Consider the following 24,544-nt stretch of genomic DNA (forward strand, 5'->3'; position numbering starts at 1 on the left):
CTTAAGAAAAAATATTTTTATTTAAGATTAATAAAATTAAATTATCTCAACTAACTTTGTTAGTGAAATTATATCAACATAATTTTGCTCGTCGTTGTGATATGTATCAGGGAATCAGTAACTCTAGTTGGGGTTGGGGATAATTAGGGGAGTAGATATATAAGTTTTGGAACTTCAATGGTGCAATTTTGTATGGTCATAATGGTCATTGACTTCAGAAATGAAGAGGAAATTAGTTGAATTCGTCGTGTAAATTATTATAGAGCCAGTAATTGGTTGCAGTTGAATTTGCACTGTTGCTTGAAGGAAACAAGTGGCATTTAATGTTCCATTGTTCTATTTTCTTTCCAATGGACTTTAGATACCAAGAAAATTTATTTTCTTCAGAAATCCCTTTAAGTTAGATTAGCATTTACCACACAGGGTAACTTGTATCTTCAATACCTATGCTGCTGTGCAATCTGTTCTTATTAATTGGTCTGGTCATTTCTCTAGGGTGAAATTTTGTTTAGTGGATGTCCAAAGTTTGCCTAAAAACATAAAACTCCAGGTGAGGGATTAAAAACAGAAGAGAGGAACACAATTCATTTACTCAGACAAAATGGATGTAATACAACAAGTACAGACTGTAAGATCTTATCTTCAGTCATGCCTTCATTTACAACGTAGAAAATGACAAAACTACTTACTATTGGGGTTTTATTATTCAAAATTTTTCAAGACCAGTAAACTATGGGGTTTACACTGAAATGGTTCTTATAAATTTTGCTATAACATAATAACCATAAAACTTATATAGTAGTTATGTATGTAGTACGCACAACAAACACATGGGTGACAACTCGAGAGGAGAATTCTCAAGGTCCTAACATTACATTCACTTTTAGAATGACTTGAAAGAAAAACCCCTTTTGGTGATGCATTTAATTTATAGACCAGCTGGTACCCTATTGTGGTAGTGGGATATCAGCCAAATCTTCTCTGTAGGGAACTTGACTCAACTCTAATTGACCATTAGCCATAAACCCCTTTTCCATGTGGGTTTGCATTGCTGGTTCATTCTTTGTCTCAATATATGTCTTAACAGTGTCTTTTCTGAAGGTTAGGTAGATTACTGCAGCAACATATAGTGCCATTAGAGGAAACACTATGATCCCTATGAACACATTTGCCACCTTTGGTAGACTGCTATGAATTAGCCAACCCACGAAGGCGGTGGATAGGTAGTACACGTTGATACCAATGATCCCCAAGCCTAGGATCCAAGAGATGACAATGATCTGCACCAAAATCATGTCACTTTTATTTTCAACCTTTAATTAAGAATATATCTAAGCTTGTTCTAAGATAATGGCTAGTGGCTACTATTATGTAATGCGATAAAAATACTTATATATAGATGAGGGAAAAATACAACTCACAATTATAGAATTCTTGTGAGGTCCCATCTTGGTACTGCTGCTGCTGAACTTAAGGAGTGGAATTAATGCGAATGGGAGCTCGAATGAAAGTATCATCTGAAACAAGTTACAATGTATTCTATCATGATTTGTAGAATATACAACACTTATTAGCAGGGCTAATGAAAACAAGAAAAAAAATGAAGACGACAAGTTCTAGAATATACAAACCGATGCGATGATGATAAGCCGACCAGCCCCTTGAGAACCACCAATGATGGAAACAATAAGACTAGGTGCTATGGCAATGCACCTAGTCACAAAATTTCTAATCCATCTTTTCATCCTCATGTCCAAGAAACCCTATAGCTCCAAACCAACAACTTGAATTCAGTAAATCCTTCATCCAAATATTAAGAAAAAGAGTGTTTAATGACATTCATAAATAACCTGCATGATGTATTGCCCTGCATAGGTTCCAGTGATAGCCGAACTTTGTCCTGAGGCGAGCAGTGCTATGGCATAAATGGTTGAGCTCGACCGTCCCAAAACATTCTACAAGCAATAAACCTAGGATTAAACTTAATATTTTGATTTTACTATGGCAACTTATGTAGTGAATTAAATTAAGAACCTTGAGAAGGAAGGAAGCAGAGTTAAGGGTAAGATCGCTGCATTGATCAGCATTTTCTGCAGAAAGATTGTCGGCAGAGCAAACAGTTCCAGCCACAGAAATCATTGCAACATTGATCAGAAATGCCACAAACAGTGCGAATCCACTTTCCATGAGAAAGTATCTACATGCATCCTGCGTATTCAAGCGAATACATCATCATATTGAGTTTATTTTATACTTTGTCACTCATTATAGCTTTCTTTATCTTCCGAGTGGCTTACATTGATGCCACGCACGGAACTGGGTACTTTTCTAGACAGCACCAGAGCAGAATGGAGGAAAAGATTGTGCCTGCATTTTCATCAACAGCAAAACTTCAGGCAGTGAATATTTTAAGAGATTATTATGTGAACTTAATTTACTTGGGTGCATTATGGTAATAAAATTATAACATGTTAACATTTTGCTAGTCAACAATATTTAGCAATTTAGCTTAAAAATTAATAATGTATCAGTACCTTAAAGAAAGACAGAAAAGTAATTAAGTTAAAGGGTGTGTCACATTTAAGTGATTTTTTAGGGGAGAAAATGAGAATAAATAAATAGACAGAAAAGTAACAAGTTAAAGAAGAGTACGGCATGACAAGTGCACCCAAAAGGGCAATAGCATCGCCTGTGGCTCCTTGACCACTGAGTTTAGGCACAAACATTCCTTTCAATACACCAGATGCAGGAGGTTTTACATAGCTCATTTCCCCAAAGAAACATCCAGCCATTACAAAAACTAGGATTGATATCAACAGCTCTAACTTCCTTACCTGTCCAAACAATAACATCCAAAAAAATTGTAAATAACTGATCTTAATTAAAGGCAAAGAGAAACAAATTTGAGTATAAGACAAATTTGGATTCTCCTTTGTTAATCTTTAATTGTTGCAAACTAACAAACATATCTTACCATAAAAAGAAAATTGAAAGGAGATAAATGATTCAAAGAAAATGAAAACATTATTATGAGATTAAAATATCTTAAATGAGATATATTATATGTTCATAATTCTTAATTATTACAAAAAGCTAAATTACCCCAAATCTCTGCAGACCAAGAAATAAGAGGGTGCTGCAGCCAGTTATTAGAACTCCTGCCCATACAGGGATGTGGAAGAGTATGTTCAAAGCAAAGGCCGTGCCAATCACTGTCACAATCAAGTTTAGATAAAATTAATGAGCATCAAAGTATATAGTCTGGTTCAACTTATATATATATATATATATATATATATATATATATATATATAATTGTCAACTTTATGAAAAAGCTTTTAACAAAAAACGTAATTATTATTTTTTTAAAACAAGAAAGCAATTCCAAAGCTGCTAAGAATAGTATCTTGTTATTTACTTATGAATAATATTACTTTTAATCATAACTGTTAAGATATTCTTTTTCTTGTCTTTATCTCCTCAATTATCTTATACCTACCTCATTTTATTTTTTTTCCTCCTGGAAATCTCTCTCTTTATTTTAAAATTGCTATGAAAAGCTATTGTAGGACATTATTCTTATAAGATTTTGATTGAAAGGGAGAGAAAACAAGGTGATGGAACAATAGAAAAACAAATTAGAACCTTCAGGTATGTCTGCAGCTATGACAGCCAGCTCAGCTAATAACCATAAGCAGTACTTGACCAATAATGGGTATTCAGCTTTACATAATTCTGAAAGGTGTTTGCCTGAAAAATTCAAATCACAATAATTATGCCTCATTGAGAAAGTATATATCTCAATATCTCATAATCTTCACATATGTTTTATACAACTATCGACTTCTCTCATTTTTTCCACTCGTGTCAATGGCTCATATGTTTCCTCTAGTGAGGTTTTATTTTTAGATTGGTTACATATCACAAGTACAATCGCAATTATCAAACTAGGTGAGAACTTGCAAAACAGTATATATAAATTCAATTATAGTAATATATAATTAATTATCAATCTGTGCTATGGCCATTTAAGTTCTCAAAGAAGCACGCAATTACTCATGCTTTTTGTAGTGTTCATTTTCAATCTTACCAGTGGTTACGCCGAGATTCGCAGCCAATGATTGAATTATAAGCGCAAACACCAGTCCAATAAGTATTACCCACAGCAGCTGAATACAACACAACATAAAATTTGAATTTTATAGCTTATATATTTTATTTAAGCTAACAAAAACTTATATCAATACATCTTTAATTATGTGCATGTAGATGTTATGGTTTCTACATTCATATTTCCTGTAATTTGGTTTGTATTCTTAGTTCGTTGCTTAATTTTTATACCTCATATTTGTGGTCAGCTCCAGCTTGAAGATCAGTTTCCACTGCGTAAATGACAAATAACCAATAAGCACACAAATACACTTATATGTCATAAAGAAAGACACATATACATTATAGAGTGAGAGTTACTGTTTCCAGGATCAAGGTAAGCCAAGGAGACCAGAAAGCCAGGACCTACATATGACAGGAACTTTTTCCACCCAGGTTTCTGTGTCATGTTAATGCATCGATGTTAAAAATGTATATATCAAATGGATAAAGCTAATTAAAAGTCACCCATACATAAGTGCACCAAAAAATGTGACTTGAGAACTTATATGTAAAAACAGACACAACTTAAATGCACTTCTTTAGATATTTTTTATTCTCTTATTAAAGTTAGAGTTTTATCTAATGTATGAAAACTTTTACCGCACATTTTTATTATGCAAAGCAAAAGTAAAATACATGAAGAACTGTCTCTCAGTTTTGTAAAAGAAAAAAAAATCTTAAAAATAAAGGCATAAATAAAGAGAAAGAAGGAGAAGGACCTGATGATTTGAGGAGGCATCATGATGAGATGGTGTAGAAAGGTTATTAGAAGGTGTGACATTGACGGCTGCTATGCGGCTGCTACCTCCATTAACCCCCTTTGGTTGATGTTGTGTCAGGCTAGCCATCCTTGATCCTTCTATCAGTGTTGTGTGTGCAGTGCAAAGGTGATTGAATGAATAAAAGTATGCTTATAAGTTTACATATTTATAGTCAAAAGAGATGATCCTTACTACTTCTTTGGCTTTCAAACAAGTCAGTGTTCCATCTTCATGCCTCTTACAAAGAGCCAGCTAACAGCCACGTCCCTGTCTTCAATGCAAGCATGAGTCAGAGGGCATTTTAATCTTCTTCACCTTAATTAATAGTTCTGTTCATTATTTAAAGAAAATAATCGTGAAAAAAGTAATGTAATGCTTAGAACACTTATTAATCTGTTATTCTTTTTTTCTTTTCGTGTAGAATCAGGTACTTAGATATTAGATTAAATATTTAATTAATCCAAGTTCAGATGGACAAAACCACAGTGAACAAACAAAATTTGCTATTATTTTTTATTGGCCCATTAAACTGAATAAAAGAATTTGATAAAAAAAAAATTGAGCATTTAATTTTAATAAAAGGACCAAGATGAATTGAAACTATAAAAGAGAAAAATCAAATAGTAGTTGATTCAGCATCAGTCAAACTCCAGCGAAAAAGTATAATGCTAAAAACATTCTTCTTCTTGTGTAGCGGTTGATATGCTAAAAAGTAAAAAATAACAACTACAAAATTAATCATTACATGCTTATTACAAAAATTAAAAAGAAAAAAAAATAATTAACTTGCAAAATCAAGAGAAAACTTTTTATTCACTGCATAATACATAATAAAAGGTCAAATTTATTTTTATTAAATTTTTCTCTCTTTTGGCACATTTTTACTCCACACATGTCTCATTACTCTCTTTAGCACGTATCATCTTTTCACCTAATTGTTTTTTTTTCAAAATTATTGCATATCTTAATTATTATATTTTAAGATGATAAATAATAAAATTGAGGAATAACTTTTCTAGAATTATTTTTGGAGTAACTTGATGTTTTTTTTTATATTTGATATTTTGTTTTTTATGACATTATTTATGTTTTTTTTTTATCGTTGATATCATTTATCTTATTTTATATTTCTTTTTCTTTTTTTTTTCTCTTGATTGTGAGAAAAATGTGGCGAGGGTAGAATTTTTTTAATTTAACAAAAATAGCTTGAATCATGTCTGAGAATGTTATATATATATATATATATATATATATATATATATATATATATATATATAATGTCACCTGATATGTTATAATGACAACTTTTATTAAACAACACGATCTTATTTTTGAGCAACTCGTATAAATAACTGCATTGTAAATTCATGATTATTTCTTAGTCGAGGAATTTAATTCCTATATGAAAAAATTTTCAAATGGGAAAAGAGAAAATTATGTAACTTGATAAATTCGAGACTATATTTAGAATTTCTTATTAACTTTGTTAGGATTCTCATTATGTCTAAGTATACTAATAATAGAATATTCAGAAGAAGAAAAATATCAATAATAAAATTCACACATTAATTAAGTTCATATTGTATTTTTTTAGTAGTCCGCCAAACTCACTTGATTAAATCGCTTAAAATACAATATTAAATATAAATAAAAAATATAACTATTATTAAATATGAGCTCATATCTTCTTTAAAAAAAATATGAGCTCATATCAAATGAATGCATTACTCGTATCTCACATGGAATAAAGAGTAATTATCAATAATATTTTTAAATTATATTAAGTTAAATAGACTAAACAATGTTTTTAATATAAGAGGAAAACACAATGTAATATTCGTATCAACATGAGTGTAAAGTACTCTAAAAAAAATGATCATTTTGATATTGAATGTATAAATTAGTAATAATTTAGTCCCTAAAAAATAAAAATTCTAATTTAGTCTGTAAATGTATAAAAATTGTAACAATTATATCTTGTTGTTAGTTTCATGAGATCGTTTTGTCATTAATTTGTAATGTTTAATGACTAATTTAATATTATATTATATTTTTTATGATAAATTTGACATTAAGTTATAAATTTTAGAGATTAATTTGTCATTAAATTATACGTAAAATGTAATTGTCACACTTTTTACACATTCCATGATTAAGTCATAATTTTTTGTTCTTTCAATAACTAAATTGTCATCGGTTTACAAATTTAGGAATTGAAATGGTCATTTACCCAATAAAAATATAATTTTTTGGAAATTTATGATGAAAGATGGATATGACTCAATGGGCGTAACTTAATTGGGAACAGATGCTAAGTTTACTAGAAGGTATGGACTCGATTTCTACATATACATTCTTGAAAAGAAATGAAGAGTTTTAAGTAACTTTGTTTCACATTAAGCCTTGAACCGAGGATTAATCCTATAATCGATCCAAAGGATGGAAACTATGATACCTCAAGATTCCACCAAGCCCTAATTGTAGTGGTTAAAAGAAAAAGATGGATATTACAATATTTACATACCTTTATATTGTAGTCCCTTTTATGCAATATTATAAATTAATATAGAAATATTTTACCATTGTTTTTAAGTTGTGCACTGTAAACACTTATTTGTTATTTTTTTTATGGACAATTATTAATTATTAATTGTTAGTATTTTTTTAGTGGAAATGTTACGTACTATGTGGTATTTAACAGAATTTAATCTTGTCTTGTAATGTAAGGAAAGTTGGTTCAGATAGAGCTTAGTTTGTGATAACATGAAGGTTGGTTTGGCGATGAGAGAAAGGAAGGGGAAGATATTGTGGGTTAGTCAACATAAATACCAATAATTCGAAGGTATAATACTTGAATAAATAACACCGTGTATATTAATTAAAACGAAAATCTTATCAACACAAGGTCATGTGGATAGTAAATGGTTTCTTTGACAAGCTAATAATGTTCTCTAACGATAATTTGCAGCCGTGTTGCATGCCCCCGGCTTGCATCATATTTTTATTTTAGATAATACGTCTTATGAAAGGCTTCACAAACTTGTCTCATGATTTCGCAGTTATTCCATTATTAAGTTTTATATGTAATTGTGTAAAAAAAAATTCAATATGTAATTAATTTTAAATTTAATATTTGATATATCTTTTTTATCAACAAATTATTAAAATATTAGTTTTGTTTGCAGAGATAATCGAATCTATGATATTTTTTTCTTCTTTTCTTTCTTAATCATTTAACTCATCTTATATTTTCATATTTGATATATTCTCAGTGTATATAAAATAATATTGTGCTATCAATAATGTATTATTGTATTATTTAATGAGTTTAATATCTCGTGTAGTTTTTTTTACGGAATATCTCGTGTAGTTGTTAATCATAGTAAATTCATTAAATATATTAATACCACCAGATTCAATGGTAATATAAAAACTTTATACATACAAGTTAGTACAATACATCAAATTAAAGATATTAATTAATATTATAATTTCATTGTGGGAGAAGGTAGGTGTTAAGTTACAACGATATGATATGTAGATATTTTCTACGTGTGGTATTATTATGAGTTTAAAGTTTAAACATGAAGTAATATAAATATAACGTACTATTATCTAATAATGTTTTGACACGAAATTAAAAATAGACTTATTTTAATAATTTGTTAATAATGTAGTAAGATAAAATATTAATTAAATACCCCCAGTCCTTTATATATGTATATATATATATATATTGACAAAAGATTTTGCTTAAAAGAGATAAATTACAGAAGATGAAAATTGAGCAGCAATTAAAATGACCATCGACATAAAGAAGAATATAAGATAAAGTTACAGTGATTAGTATAAAACTTGATGTAATCCTTTAGGACGAATTAGGGGTCATTAGCAGTTGAGCGCTATAGAAAGTTTATTGATAGGCAACTGTTCTTAGTAGTTGTCTTGAATTGGAAATTTGTTTATTAATTAGCAAAAATCAATTTGTCTTTTTCAAATCGGTAAGGAATTACTCCAATTGTGCATCAGATTGTTAATTGGTAGGGTCATAGACAATTTCAATATGTTATGTGGAACAATAGTTCTATGTCTTGAAGACTGAGTCCTTTTCATGAACAAAACAAAACGATAAATTGATTCTATTCCTTCCCCTATTGCAAAGTCGGTTTTATATAATATATTAATTAATTAGCATGACCTATGATTCATCATATTGTTTAATAAATTCACCCATTTGTCCGGAATAGATGAATTGATTAGCCTATATGAAAGCAAAAGAAGACAATAGGAATGAGAGGAATTAGTTAGGTTGAAAACTCTAACATGTACTGTTTAATTTGGCAATAAATTAATTTCTGGTTTAAAATAAAATTTATGAGTGGCCTGCAAAATGCATGTTTACTAGTTAGCAATATGGCCGCTAATTTGCAACTTGCAGCACATGACATATTCTTTAACATTTTGCAGAGGACACGGTAGCACAACACAGAATATAGTGTGAAATGTTTGATATTTTCTGATCCTCTTGTGTGCATCGATAATATGTTGCATGATTCATTCAGATTTTTAAAAATATAATATATAAAAATGACGTCTCATTACAATTTTCATTTTAAATGATAGGTGTGAAAGGAATCCAAGCATTAAGTTATGGCGTGGCTATAGCAATGTGGTTTCTTCTACTGGAGCCATAAACAATGGTTAATGTTGCTGTAGCCACCATCATACACAGACATCAACAACATCAATATGTGCTATCTTCTGGCGCATGCTTGTTTGGTTGGACTTGTTTACTTTTACGAAGTTAGATTCGGCTACTACAAAAACTGGTTATGGTTTGGTTGGATAATTGGTCCTGCCAAGTTGACTTCTTAATAAACAGATAAATGGATAAGGGAACAGTCATTGTCCCACCGTTTAAAACCATCTATTAAAAATGTTGTCGATTACAGACAATACAAAAAACAAATTTTGGAGTATAAATTGATACAAATTGTATTAACATAAGATAATAGGTTATTTTATATGCATACAAGGACCTGTCACTGCTCTACAACATCTCCACAATTTCAGGAGATTCAAATAACACTAGCTTACACCCTTATTATATACATCAAATCACAACAGATTCATTTCAACAAGCACAGCAACCAAGGGCATGCCATTGTGTATGTAAACACTACAAAAAGGGAGATGAACATTCAATTTAACATTAAAACTAGTAATCAGTTTTTATCTTTTTGTTTATGTTTTGCTTATATCTTCTTTGAAACCCGATTCTATCTGATATGGCAAACGCTCTAGAGTAACATAAATATAAGCCTAATTCAATGTTATATAACTTGATTTTGATTGGTTTACATGGAGCTGGGATGAAAGTTAATCATATGTAAATTGGTTACATATTAAGCAAGAAACTAGCGTGCCTTTATAGAAAATCTTTTGCATCCCATCGAGGAAATATTAAAATGACAACATAAAGGAGCAGAGAATGTTTATCTTGAAGGCGTATATCAATGCAAACATTCAATAATCATAACTTGTGCATTTGTGCTAAGGCACGTGTTCTGACATTGTGGCAATTCGAGGATACGGTCCCTTCAATATTGTTCTTCACGAGGCAGGTTTGTATTCCAAACAGTAACATCAGTTGTATTTTGCTGAATTAGCTGGAAAACTACTGAAAATGGAGCATGAGAGCTTGCAACGACCAGAAACCAATAAAAACAAAAATTATGTTATTTGCAAAATGAGAAACAATGGCCAATGCATGGGGCAGATTCCTGATCTAGCCTATAGGCAGTGAAATTTGTGGATTTTAGAGAAAATATGAATGAGAAAAATTCAAAGATCTCATATTTTTATTCATAAATCATAATTGTGTTTTATTATTAAGCTTTAAGTTTAGAATTAGTAGAAAAAATGGGCCAGAGTAGGTAAACTATATAGTCAGATTCTTCACAGGTGCAACTCCTTATAGCCCAAAATTTCACTGTTTCTTCACTCTTTCGGACCAGCCTAAGAACAAAGGCCCAGTGGTGACTTGGGCCAACATTGGTTTGAGTTGGCCTGTTCCGAACCGAGTCCACTTCAAGTCACGTTTTTCATACCCAATTCTAGATTATTTCAGTTTTTCCTCCTAAAAGGTTTGCGTCCAAAGATCCCCCGTTGCGAGGATATTTGAGATATATGTCACTATTGGAAAAAACTAAAGTTTCACCTTGACAAGACATAGGATCAAAGTTTATCTTGTTCTTTGATGCATTATAGTATTATGTAATAAGTGGTGACACTCCTCCTCTCCAATAATTTTTTATTACATTAAAATTTAGATGAGTTGGGTCTAAAAAAATCACTATAATCACTTCTATCATACTTAAAAATTTATTTAGACTATCAAACTAGTGAAGATTTTTGTTATATTAAAAAATTTAGAAGGATATAATGAAATTTAAGATAAAGAAAGCATTCAAACCTCATAGCACTTAAAAAAAAATCATTTACAATATCTCGAAGATATGAGTGAGAGATGGAACATATAACTAATATTTATTTATTCAAGAGATTTTTTTAAAATTAACTTTATTTAGTCAAAATACTAATTTAAAGTTGAAATATTCAGTTGATCGGAATTATTATTATTATTAAATTAAAGAAATATCATATGATAGTTTTATAACACTAAAAGTAGTGTATCAAATATTAATATTATATTAACAATTTAAACTATAGTAGATAAAAGTTATACTAAGTACTAACAAAAACAATACTAACACTAGATTATTTTTTTCATCCATTAATAAATGAGAATTGTTTTATTATGTATTTTAATCAAAGTTCATTCTTTAATCATGACGTTGCACTTCCAAATGCAAAATCAAACACAAAATCTGATCATTTTAAAGTATCAGTTTTTTATAGAAGTTTTGTTTTGTTTTATTTGTCAATAAAAAAATGTAAAATTTTTAATTATTTTTTTATTGTATTGGTAATTATTTTCCTATATTTTACACGATAAATGTTTTTTATTTTTAATTCATTATTCATTAACTAATATCATAAAGAAAGGTATCTAAAGAGAAGTCAAACCGTATTATCATTTATCAGAAAGGTGAAACATGTATTTTTTTATAAAAAAAAAAAACTGGTGATGCTCTTTCTATTTATTTAGAATTTATAATTCATATTTACACGACCTCGCATAACCTTTTTTTCATTGAGATTAAAAAAAAAAGGAAAGAAAAAAAAAGTAGAAGAAAAAGAAAAATCTTTGCAATTCCGATTCCGCAGACACGCCCACCCATGACCCAGTAAGTAACTGCTCTACTCGTTCAGAAAAGCCCAAACCCGGCCCATTCGGCATCGCTAACGGGCCGGGGCGATGACGCCACAGAAGACGACGTCGTCGAGGCCCGGAACGGCGAGAGCGACTTCGTCGACGACAAAGACCACCGACCTAGCGTCTCAAGCTCCGGCCTATAGTCCTCTTCAAATACTCGCTTCGGAACCTTCTTCCTCCGTTGCAGCCTCCTCAAAAACGGCGAAAAGAAACAACCAGACGACACGCTCTCGGCTTGGGCCAGAAGAGGCCGCTTGAACCGCCACCGATCAGACCGGTCCCTCGGAGTGGACCGGAAGGACCGGGACCGAGGCTCCGCCGGAGAAAGCAGGTAGGCACCCACCGGCGGCGGCGGCCTCAGCTTCAGCGACGGCGATTCCAGCTTCTGGTGGTGGAGCTTCTGTTGCACTATAGGGAGTCCTGGTTTTACCTCCCACTTAAAAGGAACTGCACCTGCCTTCTTAAATGAATCACCATCATCATCATCCACTCTTACTACACTCACTGCACCCATTCTTTTCAATGTTATTACTATTATTATTATTCTAATCTTTTTTCAAAACTAGGCAATGGTTTGTTTTGTGTGTGTGTTTCTTGTGAGAACTTTGGTGTATTTAAATGGTGATGTGATGAGCGGTGATTATGTCCTGTGCCGGCGAAATCAAAGGCATGGATTAGTGGGGACTCAGTGGGACTTACGTATTCATTTTGACATGAGTAACTGACTTTGCTCCTGTCTTGAGTGGCTCCATTGGAGAAAAGTGAGACACATACCATGTGACTAAGCCTTGTGTACTGGACTTTTTGGTGTCAATTTTTTAAAAATTGAAACGTATTTTGAGAATTCTGATCATGGCCCTACATTTTGTGCTACATTTCTTCTCAGGATTTGAAAATGACTAGTGACCTTTCCTGTTTCAACGGACGTAAATTTCTCCAATTTTTGGTTATTGCTTTTGTCTTTTGTTTGCTCTAAGTCCCACCCAGTGCAACAATTGAACGTTCAAGGTTATGATTCTCGTTCTAGCTGCCTCGGTGAGTGGTAGTCAATTACTAATTGAAAGTTTGTTATTATTGTTGTATAACCAACAGGGTTGAGAGTAGTAGAAAGGTTATTCTTCTACAACGCGATGAATCAAAGTTGAAATCCCCATTGTAGAATGAGGATTGCCTAAATTTAGTATAGGAGTGTGTCAAGATTATATTCCAAAAGAGGATAGTTGTAGGGGGGGAAATATCAAAATAGAAAAATAATAATAATTTGCGTAAAATAAGATTCAAATTAGTAGACAATAAGGGTGCATTTTCATTGAGACAACTCAGACAAGTTGGACCATGTATAATCATTTTGATGTAGGCACCACTCACATTTGAAAGGGAAAAGGAAGTTGTATTTGGCGCCAATTGAGACCAGCTGAGTAAGACAAGGTCAGGTGGTAGGCCAACGATGTCCTTAATTGTAGGTTATGAGTACTAGTCTACTAGAAGAGGTAGAGGCTTAATGACTCATAATAACATTAATAAATACTTTTCTTCATGTGGTAAAATAACATTGTACTAATGTATGTCGCTTTGAGCATTTACTGCTTCCAGAGCATAATAATATTCAGCGTGCTGACCCTGCAATTAATTAGTAGCTTCACAAGTTTCTTTGTTTCTTATTCAGTCAACTTATTTTGATGTCAATGTCCTTTAATGCTTTTCATTATTATTCCTCCTCTTTGGTTTGTCTCCTCTACGTGCCAAACAGCATTTTGTGTCCGTGTATGAATTGTGAAGGGTGAGACTTGGGAGGTTACAAGCAATTGTTAAGAGGACTTTAGTTTATACACCCTCTGTGCTGTCATGCATTGCTCCGTGTTTTTTTTTTTCTCATGATCTGGATGAGTTCCGAATTTCAAATTATATACTATATAAATTGGGGGTGCATGTACTGTCACTACTGTGCACTCATGGCTGCAACATTATCTCTGATACTTGATATTTTCTGGTCATGGCTGCAACATTATCTTTGACTTGTGAAAGTGGAATGTGGCAAATATTTTAAACTCATAGTCATATACTATGTTTGTTGTCCTTCATTATGTGCAGAGGCAGGGAAGGAGCACCCAGATGTGTGTGTCACACATTATAACTGACTCCTCACCTTGAACTGCATGAGTTACTTGTCTGAATTCTATTAATTTGTCTTATTTATATTAACTACCTTGTGTTTGTGGGAGCACTCACTGAATTCTGTTATGTTTCCAAATTTGAAGTTTTTATTTTTATCATGGTTAACAACTTTGAACTTGTTAGTCATCTATATCTATATTAAAACTGTCCAGAAATTTGGACACATGTCATCATTTTATGCCAACTTTTTCATTTTGCATTTTGCAATTATTTATTAAAAATTGAGTTACTTGTTCATGACCTGCTTTGCACAGGTTACTTGTTCATGCATTGGAAAGGTTTTAAATTCAAGTAACCTATTCCGAACCAGTTGGAGCATGTTTACTGCTAAAAAAGGTTCTTTCTGAGTAGTCTCTGACTCTGAAAGTGAATATGAGATATGGCAATGCTCGCTCCTTAGGCATCTGGTTTGTTTCCTTAAGGAAGCAAACATGGGTATACTTTCAGGGATAAGCCATGAGCCCATGACTATTTTTAACGTGGCATTTATTTTAAATCCAACGGCAAAGTTGTCTATACCTCAATTGAATGAATATCCCATCGATCTTGTTTTTGCAAAGCAGTAGCTCTAGCAGGGGTTCATATAGTTTCACCACGGGAAGCTTTTCATGCTGCTTGTTGTCTGTTACAATTTCCATTCTCTCTTTTTTCAGTACGAGCTGTGATAAGTGATGGATCTATTTTGCATTCAATCTATTATTTTGAACTTGCAGAATCTTGAGCTGCTTTGGATGTTGTGAATAATAACATCAAGCAATACTTAAACCATGTAGCTGGAGATGCAGATCAGTCTTCAGTTTGTGCCAGTTAGGACGGCAAAATGCAGGTTCTATTAGTTTATGAAACTAAATTGTTGCTAGGCTATTTAGTTATTTACTTATTTTCGTAGACCTCATTGAGTTTTCAGATTTCTCAACACTCTTTAACTTGCATCAACTTCTAGTGTAATGCAAAGTGTTTTGTGAAGGAAAAAAAAAATTGATGAAAAAAGGTCACCAGATATTTGAACTACAGTAAAACTAAATGCAACAGATATACAAAGAGCTCAAACAAGCAACGATACAAATGGTACATCGGGATTTTAATTAATTCCATTGCCATTAGTTAGAAAAACAATTATTATATAATAGAATTATTACTAATGGGCATTTCCTGTCAATAACATGATAATAAAAAAACATTACTAATGGACACGGTTACAGGAAAAGAAAAGGCTTAAAGATATTATGAGAAAAAAGGTGACTAATAAACGTTAAAAAAGAACAGCAGTTATTCAATTGTAGAAAGAATAATTTCAATTAGGAACTTTGGAGTTCAGAGTATTGGAAGTTATTATTGAATTTTTTAAATAAAAGGAGTAGAATAGTATTGATAATGATATTGAGTAGTTTTTGCACCAAATATTTTTTAGCATCCTATTAATCAGCTGTCATGATTATTCCTGTCACAAATTTTCTATTCTCTATTAACTAGACGTGATAAGATGAACGCATACTATTTTTTATTTACACCAAATTTAGATTAAAAACCAAACGAAATGAATTGCAGCTGAATTTAGATTAAAAAGTTGCATTGAATTCGTTCGGGATGAAACAACGGAATTGAGATGAAAGGAGTGCTTAACTGCTTTATATGAGTGCAAAAACAGTAAAATTGTTCGTTCCGTTATATACTCTTCACTTAATCCGAAGAAGCGTCAATTTTGTACGCAGGAATGTCCTATGCCAGTTATCCAATTGCTTGCTACGGGGCCATTTACTTGAGTACAATTACCCAAGCTGGATGAATCCTTCAAAATCCACTTCTACATAAAGCAAGTTAAAAACGTAATCAAATCTGATTTTGTGATACAGAATTACACGTGATTCTTTTTCTTTACATTTATCCAATATCTAACATTCGTAAGCAAATGCTTCTGGCAAGCTGTGAAAAGCTTTAATCGTATTGCTGACCGCATCAAGAAGTTGCAAGTATTCATCAGCACCGTCAACTAAGCACTGCAACCCCATAAGGAATAAGTGAGAATTGTACCCGAAATAGGCAAATGCATTTCAGTAATTTTTGAAGCTCCAACTAGTTAAAATACCAGAAGAAACAAATGGGTGGGTGTGTGTGTTGGGGGGGGGGGTTAAGAGCACCTTATCAGCTTCACCCAGCTTCTTTGATATTCTTGCTTTCTGTTCATCAGATAAGTCATTTTCTTCAACAATGGCCTCAAATAACTAGAAAAAAATAAAGAAAATCTCAAAACAGTAATATAGTTGAAGTCTTAATGAAACAGGTCCAGTAAAACAAAATCAAGACCTGAGTAAGCATCTGAGAAGCTGGATATCCCTCTGCAATGAAATTGTTGACTTCCTTGTTTGCCAAATCAAAATTACCACTTTTGCAAGCTTTAAGAAGTGCCTCCACAACCTTTGCCGGAACAACCTGATAGATAATTTGAGATTTTAGAGTGTCAGGAGAAACAGGAATGGAGAAAAGGAAGAGGTCCTCTATTACAGAATTACCAGCAATGATGTTACAAAAAAACATAACCAACTGGATTGAAAATTAGTTATTGTTGAAAAAAAAAGTGGCACACAGCTTGGATAGAAGACCCCACAAAGGAGGCCACTTGAAGGAATAGATGCAGCGTTAACTTCGGATGATTCACAAAATGGAAAATAGACTGCAATTTTGTGAACTTATATCAAGGCACCACACTATTAGGACCAGAAAAAAACTTCTGATCCATATAATTAAAAAAGACAGAGTGAAAATCACTTATGATAAGAATAAAACCAAAACTGCAATTCAAAGTCTTTGTCCTTCAGCTAATAATTATGTCAATCCTCAAGTACAATGTGAATCATCAGACATGCAAACATCATACAGAATAAAGTTATAAAGAACTTTAAATCTATCATTGTTTTCTTTGAAAATAGAAATAGAGCAAGCCACAGGAAATTAGTGCCGCAACCTACCCCAGACACAGAAATCAGATTCTCTGAAGAAATTGAAGATCCAAATAAGCGAGCTGCAGACTGCAATGTTAACACCAAGTTAGTTAAAAAAATAAATAGGATATACATACAATCCCTTTATTTTCAGTATGGCTGCCATGATTTAGGAAATAAATAAACATTTCCTGGTCATAGTGTGATTTGTATTAAATTATAGCACACAAGATAATTCCATTTTATAATTTATGCTAATAAATTAGTTATGCATAAAAGGTGAGTAAAATCTAAATGGAAACTGACAGAAAGGCAAGTCCTATAAAAATATTTTTAAAGGATAGAACAGGTTGCAATTAAGTAGCCTCGACCACAACACACTATGCTCTACTAAGTTTCAACAGAAAGCATGATTCTTAAGGCAACAAAATCTTTGGTGTTACACAACTTCCATTTAAACTAGAGGCTCTCCACTCCTATCAGCATGGTATTTGTGGACTCTCCACTGCATCTTTCATTGAATTTTATTCTTAAGCATAAACGATGAAAGCTTACATTCCTACAAACTACAATCAAACAACTTCCATTTATAGTAGAGGCTCTCCTCTCCTATCAGCAAGGAACTTGTGACCTCACCACTGCATCATCTTTCAATATGCATAAAAAATGAAAGCATGAATTCCCAAAACATAACAGGAAATGTTTCTCACCTGCAAGTATGTGATTGCCCGGCGAAGATCTCCATGAGAAATAAAACTCAGGGTTGAAAGAGCCTGTGGAAGCAAAGGCACTTAAATAATCCATTATGATGTCAACAAAACCTCTACAGACAAAGGATTTAAACCATTAAGAATAACACTACATTGTATAAGCACCAAGGTTCCCACCTCAGCATCAAGACAGAGTCCCTCTTCTTGGGAGATGTATAATATCCGGCTGCTCATGATTTCTTCTGATAATGGTTTGAACCTGAATTTTGCACACCTTGAAGCAAGTGGTTCTATAATCCTGTGAAAAAATTGACAACCATATAATGTATAGAATCAATGTGTCACCTTTCCTTGGAAAGCATTGACAAAAACAAAGGGAAAAAAGACTAAATTGATATAATATTCTCTGTCATTTTCTGCAAACATTGCATGAACCTTACAAAGTTACCACTACAGTTTTATCAATATACTACATTAACTTTACATGCCAAATTTGATGAAACTCGGGTTTATTATGCAGAGCAATTACTATTAGTTGAAAACAATAGCACCATTAAAGCAGCGTCACGTTGTGAAGCAGTTTTTTGTCATGGCAGCTTATGGAGCAAAACATGGTGACTATAATTCTCATTAGCTCCTAAAAGATACAAGTAAAACATTAAAAACAGTAAAATACCAAAGTAAAAGCATGGAATACAAGGTACCTGCTAACATAGTTGCATATAAAAAAGAACCTTGTAACTTTAGAGTAAGTTTCCATTGTACGCCTCAGGGCATTCTGTACAGCAATTGTAGGTTGTTTGAAACCATAAGACTTTATGAGACAAGCAATGTTAGGAATGAAAAACATAGCAAACATGCCTGAGCATCTTCAGTCATTGAATCTGCCTCGTCTAGAACAATAATCTTAAATGGTGGACAAGGATAACCACTGAAATATCAAAACACCAAAAGGAAGATGAAGTTATACAAATCTTATAGGCAGAAAAAGAAGAGGGGGGAGGAAGGGGGGGGGGGGGGGTCTCAAAAGAGGATTAGATTTCACACACTTTTTACACTGATTAGTACCAACAGCAACAGCAGCAAAATCTTTTATCTTTGTTCGAACAACATTAATCCCTCTATCGTCACTTGCATTCAACTCCAGCACCCTAGACTTATATAGCTCAGGACTGTAATATATGGTTATACAAATTATCAGCAACAGCATGGCAGTACAGGTAGGAGATGAATTAAAAGTGCTTGTATACACTTAGAAGCCCATGTGCCATTGTGCCTTTTAGCACACAAGGTTAGGTTATGGAAGAAAGCAGCAGCAATTTTCACAACATATGAATCCCAAGTCGTAAAACAAACAAAATTGACATTTGATAAATTAAGTTTTCAAAATGATCCTCTAATGCATAACTATAGGTCTTTAATTCCTACCATTTGATCAAATAAATTTTGTGGTAAATTTATTACCATGAGTTGCTATCCAAGTGATGCACAAACTTCTATAGTCCATGGATCTCTCTTACTCAACATTTCAAGAATTCAAAGGTAAATTACACAACATATAACATTCAGAAACTTGGTCATATAACATTTGTGACAATATTTGAGGCTTAGCATTCCTTAAAGCATATTTGCTTTCCTTTTTTTACTCACTAAATGGTTTCGTTATCTAATTGTACTGACAAAAGCTTTATAGAAATGTTTTGAAGAGTGAAACAGACCATATATTAAAGTGAAAGTTTTAACAGATAGTTCATAGGGCTTCCATTATGTAAGTTGGAAATCCTGGATTCTTGGTTAGTTTTTATTCAAAACATTTAGTTGTTTAAGGTCTCAGAAGTCACACGACAGACTTCAGAAATTGACATAACAGCTAGAAACACACAAGCTCTCTGCTAATTGTGAAAATATACAAAAAAGGCATACCCGAAAAGCTGATGGGCGATAGCAAGGGCAGTAGTTGTTTTTCCCGTGCCAGGAGGACCATAGAAGAGCATGTGGGGGCACTGTAATACAAGATCGACATGATTCAATGAAGAAGAAGAAGACAAGGAGAAGGAGGAGGGATTTAGAAAGGGGAATTACACTTCCAGTTTCAAGGGTGTTTGTTAGTACTCGAACAACTTCATCTTGGTGGGCAACATCTTTCACTTGCTTTGGCCGGCTGGGTTAGAACAGGCAAATTAGATTTGCAAAATATAAGATATAGAAGAAAAAAAATGAAAATTGAAAGCAAAAATATGTTACTATTTCTCGACCCATGGCTGAGAGCTCTGCAGGATTGGCGCCATCAATTCTCATGCACTATGAAAAAAAAGAAATTAAAAGTTTAAAACAGCATATATCAAGGCAGTAACATATCAGGCAATGATGCATAAAAATAGTAACATAAATAGCTACTAGGAGGAATGGAGGATGCATATCATAATATATGAAGATGAGGAATGCTAATGCTAGATTCATAACAGTTAAAATCTTCATTTGGTGAGAACTTAAACCAGACCCAGTTCTAAGGAACCTGTTGCTAAGCCTACCCAATAGTAAACTTGTAAGTTGTTAGTAAACTGTAACCAAAATGGAAGCAGTAGAATATGGATACAGAAGATAGAGCAAATTGAATGTGACTTCTATTGATTCTTAAAATATCAAGAAAACATCTTATAAAATTTTGTGTAACTGATGTATTGAGAGTGCAATCATGCAAGCAGCAACCATAAACAGGTGGAGTCTAAAAATTCTAAACTATTTAAAGAAAAACAAGGTGCAAAGAGCAGGAAGAAAGCAAGCATGAAGGAAACAGGAGTAGCCACAACAAACCCATGACCTTGCATTGCACATTCTGAAATAGATGTCCAAACAAACACACCAACATATAGAGGAACAACTGTGCAGAAACATCAGTGAGCACTGCATACCAACCTCAAACAAAAACAATTGGGTCAAAAAACTAAGCAGACCCTTGATTCAAGTCTTCTTGCAGCAAAACAAATGATGAAATTGTAGTAAAACCATGAAAGCAAAACAAATCAGCCCAAAACACTTCAGATTGAAAATAATCCCAGGACAAAACACCAGCACGAAAAACCCTTCCTTGTTCAGACAGACCAAAGTATGAAATTTTTTTATACCCAAATCCAGCGCAAATAAATAGATATTACTGCATAATGTTATATTATTTATTAAGCAGGTCTTCATATTTCTTTTTCCTTCGTGTTTGTAGCTAGCTAACTTCAACTTCAATTCCACACCACTACCACACCAGTGAAAGAAAAGTTACTAATTAGTAATTAGTGTCAATGGTATCAATACATCACATACCCAAACAAGTATATAAAACATGCCACGACTATTTAACCTTGCAAAGTGCAAGCATTTACATCTTTCAGGCAAAATCATTACTTATACAGTTATACTCTTCATCAGTATCGCATGTTAAATGTGTGTAGGAATATTTGACAAAATTGTACGTCATGTGTCAATTCACAAAACAGCTATGAAAACAAGCACGAAGATAATGAATGAAAAGTAAGAAATAAATACTAATAATAGCATTCGAATTGGAAGATTAAGAGAATGAGAGAAGAAAGAAATACAGGTTGTATGACTGAAACGGAACTCTTCACTGGAACGACTAGAACAGCCGAACGAGCACGCAACGAATGAATGAGAACCAAGGAATCGCTATGGCAAATCCCGAATGAAGAGTCTGAAATCGAACGGCAGAAGAAATTGGGAATTTGGAAGAAGGGGGTTTAGGGTGGGTGAGGGTTTTCAGTTCTTATTTGAAATTAGGGTCTGGAATGGGTTTGGGTAAAGAGCATGCCAAATTGCCAATACCATTTCCGAGAGTATTTTTCCCGCCGAAATTTCCATGTTATTTTACCAAAATGATTAAAATTTTATTTTTTTAGTTTCTAAACTTTTTATAATTTTTTTTTTTGAATTTTTTTATTCATGTTTTACTCACTTAATTTTTTTTGTTTTTAGTCCCTATTAAAGAACTAAAAGTGAGGATGAAAAAAAAAATAAGACACTAAAAATAAACACGAAAAAAAAGTTGAAAATTTAAAAATAAATAAAATATTTTTTGTTCATTTCTTTTGTCTGAATAAATTTAGATAAATTTTTTTAGCATTATCAAACTTTTAAGAGTTATATTAGCCTCTTGATTTAGTGTTTGATAGAATTACTTTTAATAAAAAAAATGGGTTTGTCTATTACTTTTAATAAAAATAATTTAAATAATTAAATACAATTGGAATACACGTTTAAATCAACCTGGATCATATGTTTGTATTAAGAAACATGTTTTTTAATTTTAAAACAAACGGAGTTATGTACTTTTATTCAAATAATTTATTTTTTATGCTTTGTTTATTGTGTGTGAAAAATATATTTTGACCATTAATTGTCTAAAAATTGGAAATAATAAAGACCTTTTGCATTAGGGAATAGAAAACAAAAGGATAACAAAGTAAAGGCACAAGGCCTAAACACAAATCAAAAGAGTGTTTGTTTCAACATATAATATATCATTATTGGAAATTACATTTACAAGACTATTTTTTTCATAAACATGTTTGGTTGACATTTATTAATTTTAGGGGGAAATATTTATTTTAATTAAAAACGAAAAAAGAAATGTGAAATAATAAAGAGGGAAGAGATAGTTAATTTAGAAAATAACTTTTCATAGAAATATAGGATACCTATCTTTCACCATGGAAATATAAGATAAATATGAAGATTTATATTCTTAGAAAATATTTTAAAAAATCATTCTGATTGACTCAATTAGAATGAGTCACTAGGTCATGAAAAAAAAAAAGATAACAAAGTAATATAATTTTTAGTTTCTACTTTAATGTATGACTCTAATTAACTGATAAATAGAATACGGAACTTTGAGAAAGTTGTTCTATATGTTTAATTGAGAAAAGCTATCTAAATTTAACAGACACATTACACAGCCTTAGCATTTTTTCCCCCAGGAGAATATAATAAATGCTAGATTTTAAGATATTGACGTCATTGAGATTATAATTCCCTGATATAAGAGAAATGCCTATCCAGGACTAGTGGCAGCATCTTAAGCAAAGAAATATAAGTGAAATATACACAACATTACTATACGTAGATCTCAAAAACACAACCATCAACTTAGAGCTAGCTTCCTCAAATTTCAATAACAAAGACTTTTGCTAATAAGTCAACACAATTTGCAGCCACAGGAGTGGGATTGAACCACGGACCTGCAAAAGCTCAACAAAAATGCCTCTAATATGAAATGAAATACATGTTTATTTGACACAATATTGGTATTAGCATTTATCCCACAAAACTAAAGCAAGCATCCTAGCTCCCGTTGCTTTGCTTTTATAAAACAATCATCTACTTCTGGATCCCATCTATAATCTTAGATAGTTTACATCCAACATTCCAACTATCACAATCACTGCATTCAAAGTAAGTGTCCAACTCAACTTAACTTTTTTTTAAGATAACCGTACCAGGTACAAATATACAATTTATAATTAAAATTGGACACTCTTCACAATTGATTTGATGCTAGAACACTAAATAATATAAGTCTCTAGATTCAGATATTCATTTATATGAATCTTCAAAAATCTATATGACATTTAGGCCATTTGTTCAATTGCCGTAATCATATTCTAATCTATTGATTCATATCTGCATCTCTGGAATTTTTTTAATTGCCTTGTTTTCTTAAAAAGATATATATGAATGAAGTTTGGAATGACAGCTCCAATAGCTAGAATTCTACACTAAAGAGCATTACACATGTTACCAAGCATATGTCAGAATTGCCTGAATGCGTCAAGGGATTGCATTGGTTATGCTGTGATGGCTGTCATAACCTACTTACCATAAGGGAGAATGATAGAAAGCTATTTTCGATCTACTACAAATTAACCTTAAAAGACTGATAAAAGCTATAAAGGAGTAAAGAGAATAAGATAAAACTTGAGATATTTCCTTGACTGTTTTACCCATAAGAGAGATACATTTATGCGCAGTTCCAATTGATCCTAATTAATGTATATTATTTATTTATGAGTTAACATCTCGATATTTTAAAATAAAAATTATAAAATACATATTTAATTCCAATTAATAAAATCTTTAAATTATTTAATCTTCTTTCTTTTTTACCTCATTGGACGCATTTTTGTTAAGAATAAATTTGTATACTCATAATACAAGTCACAAGTCAGAATTAATCAATTTTAGTTTTAATAATAAAATATTATTTTATTTTCATTGTCATATTTTATTATTTGATTAAATAGTTTTGATAATATCCTTGATTAAAATTAAAAATTTATTATCATAATGAAGATTATGATAATGAAAAACAAGTTTTTTTTTAACTTTAATTTAAATTTTTTTTTATCATAAGATTATTATAAATATGATATCAATAATTTGGATAGATTAATATATATG

The 24,544-nt window shown here is 32.0% G+C and overlaps 3 protein-coding genes across 3 annotated transcripts; all 3 read right to left on the minus strand.

Annotated features, from left to right (window-relative positions):
- Window positions 1–555: 555 nt before the first annotated feature.
- On the minus strand, window positions 556–5,214 carry LOC114415436 (metal transporter Nramp5-like). The gene is made up of 14 exons (XM_028380110.1): window positions 5,106–5,214; window positions 4,872–5,011; window positions 4,471–4,549; window positions 4,342–4,382; window positions 4,091–4,169; window positions 3,646–3,750; window positions 3,103–3,212; window positions 2,653–2,834; window positions 2,298–2,367; window positions 2,035–2,208; window positions 1,851–1,955; window positions 1,632–1,763; window positions 1,422–1,517; window positions 556–1,280 (listed from the first exon to the last, which is right to left on the minus strand). Exons 2-14 carry the CDS (start codon window positions 4,998–5,000, stop codon window positions 948–950), a joined length of 1,635 nt encoding a protein of 544 aa, XP_028235911.1. The 5' UTR covers window positions 5,001–5,011; window positions 5,106–5,214; the 3' UTR covers window positions 556–947.
- Window positions 5,215–12,115: 6,901 nt separating this feature from the next.
- Window positions 12,116–13,017, minus strand: LOC114415438. The gene has a single exon (XM_028380111.1). It carries the CDS (start codon window positions 12,764–12,766, stop codon window positions 12,245–12,247), a length of 522 nt encoding a protein of 173 aa, XP_028235912.1. The 5' UTR covers window positions 12,767–13,017; the 3' UTR covers window positions 12,116–12,244.
- A 3,011-nt stretch (window positions 13,018–16,028) lies between these two features.
- LOC114415439 (replication factor C subunit 2-like) lies at window positions 16,029–21,894 on the minus strand. The gene is made up of 13 exons (XM_028380112.1): window positions 21,667–21,894; window positions 20,321–20,377; window positions 20,159–20,237; window positions 20,000–20,079; window positions 19,126–19,248; window positions 18,938–19,007; window positions 18,781–18,854; window positions 18,254–18,374; window positions 18,077–18,139; window positions 17,394–17,453; window positions 16,732–16,857; window positions 16,566–16,649; window positions 16,029–16,424 (listed from the first exon to the last, which is right to left on the minus strand). Exons 2-13 carry the CDS (start codon window positions 20,362–20,364, stop codon window positions 16,320–16,322), a joined length of 1,029 nt encoding a protein of 342 aa, XP_028235913.1. The 5' UTR covers window positions 20,365–20,377; window positions 21,667–21,894; the 3' UTR covers window positions 16,029–16,319.
- Window positions 21,895–24,544: the final 2,650 nt, after the last annotated feature.

The sequence above is a fragment of the Glycine soja genome, chromosome 6, assembly GCF_004193775.1.
Source record: "Glycine soja cultivar W05 chromosome 6, ASM419377v2, whole genome shotgun sequence".
NCBI classification, from domain to species: domain Eukaryota; kingdom Viridiplantae; phylum Streptophyta; class Magnoliopsida; order Fabales; family Fabaceae; genus Glycine; species Glycine soja.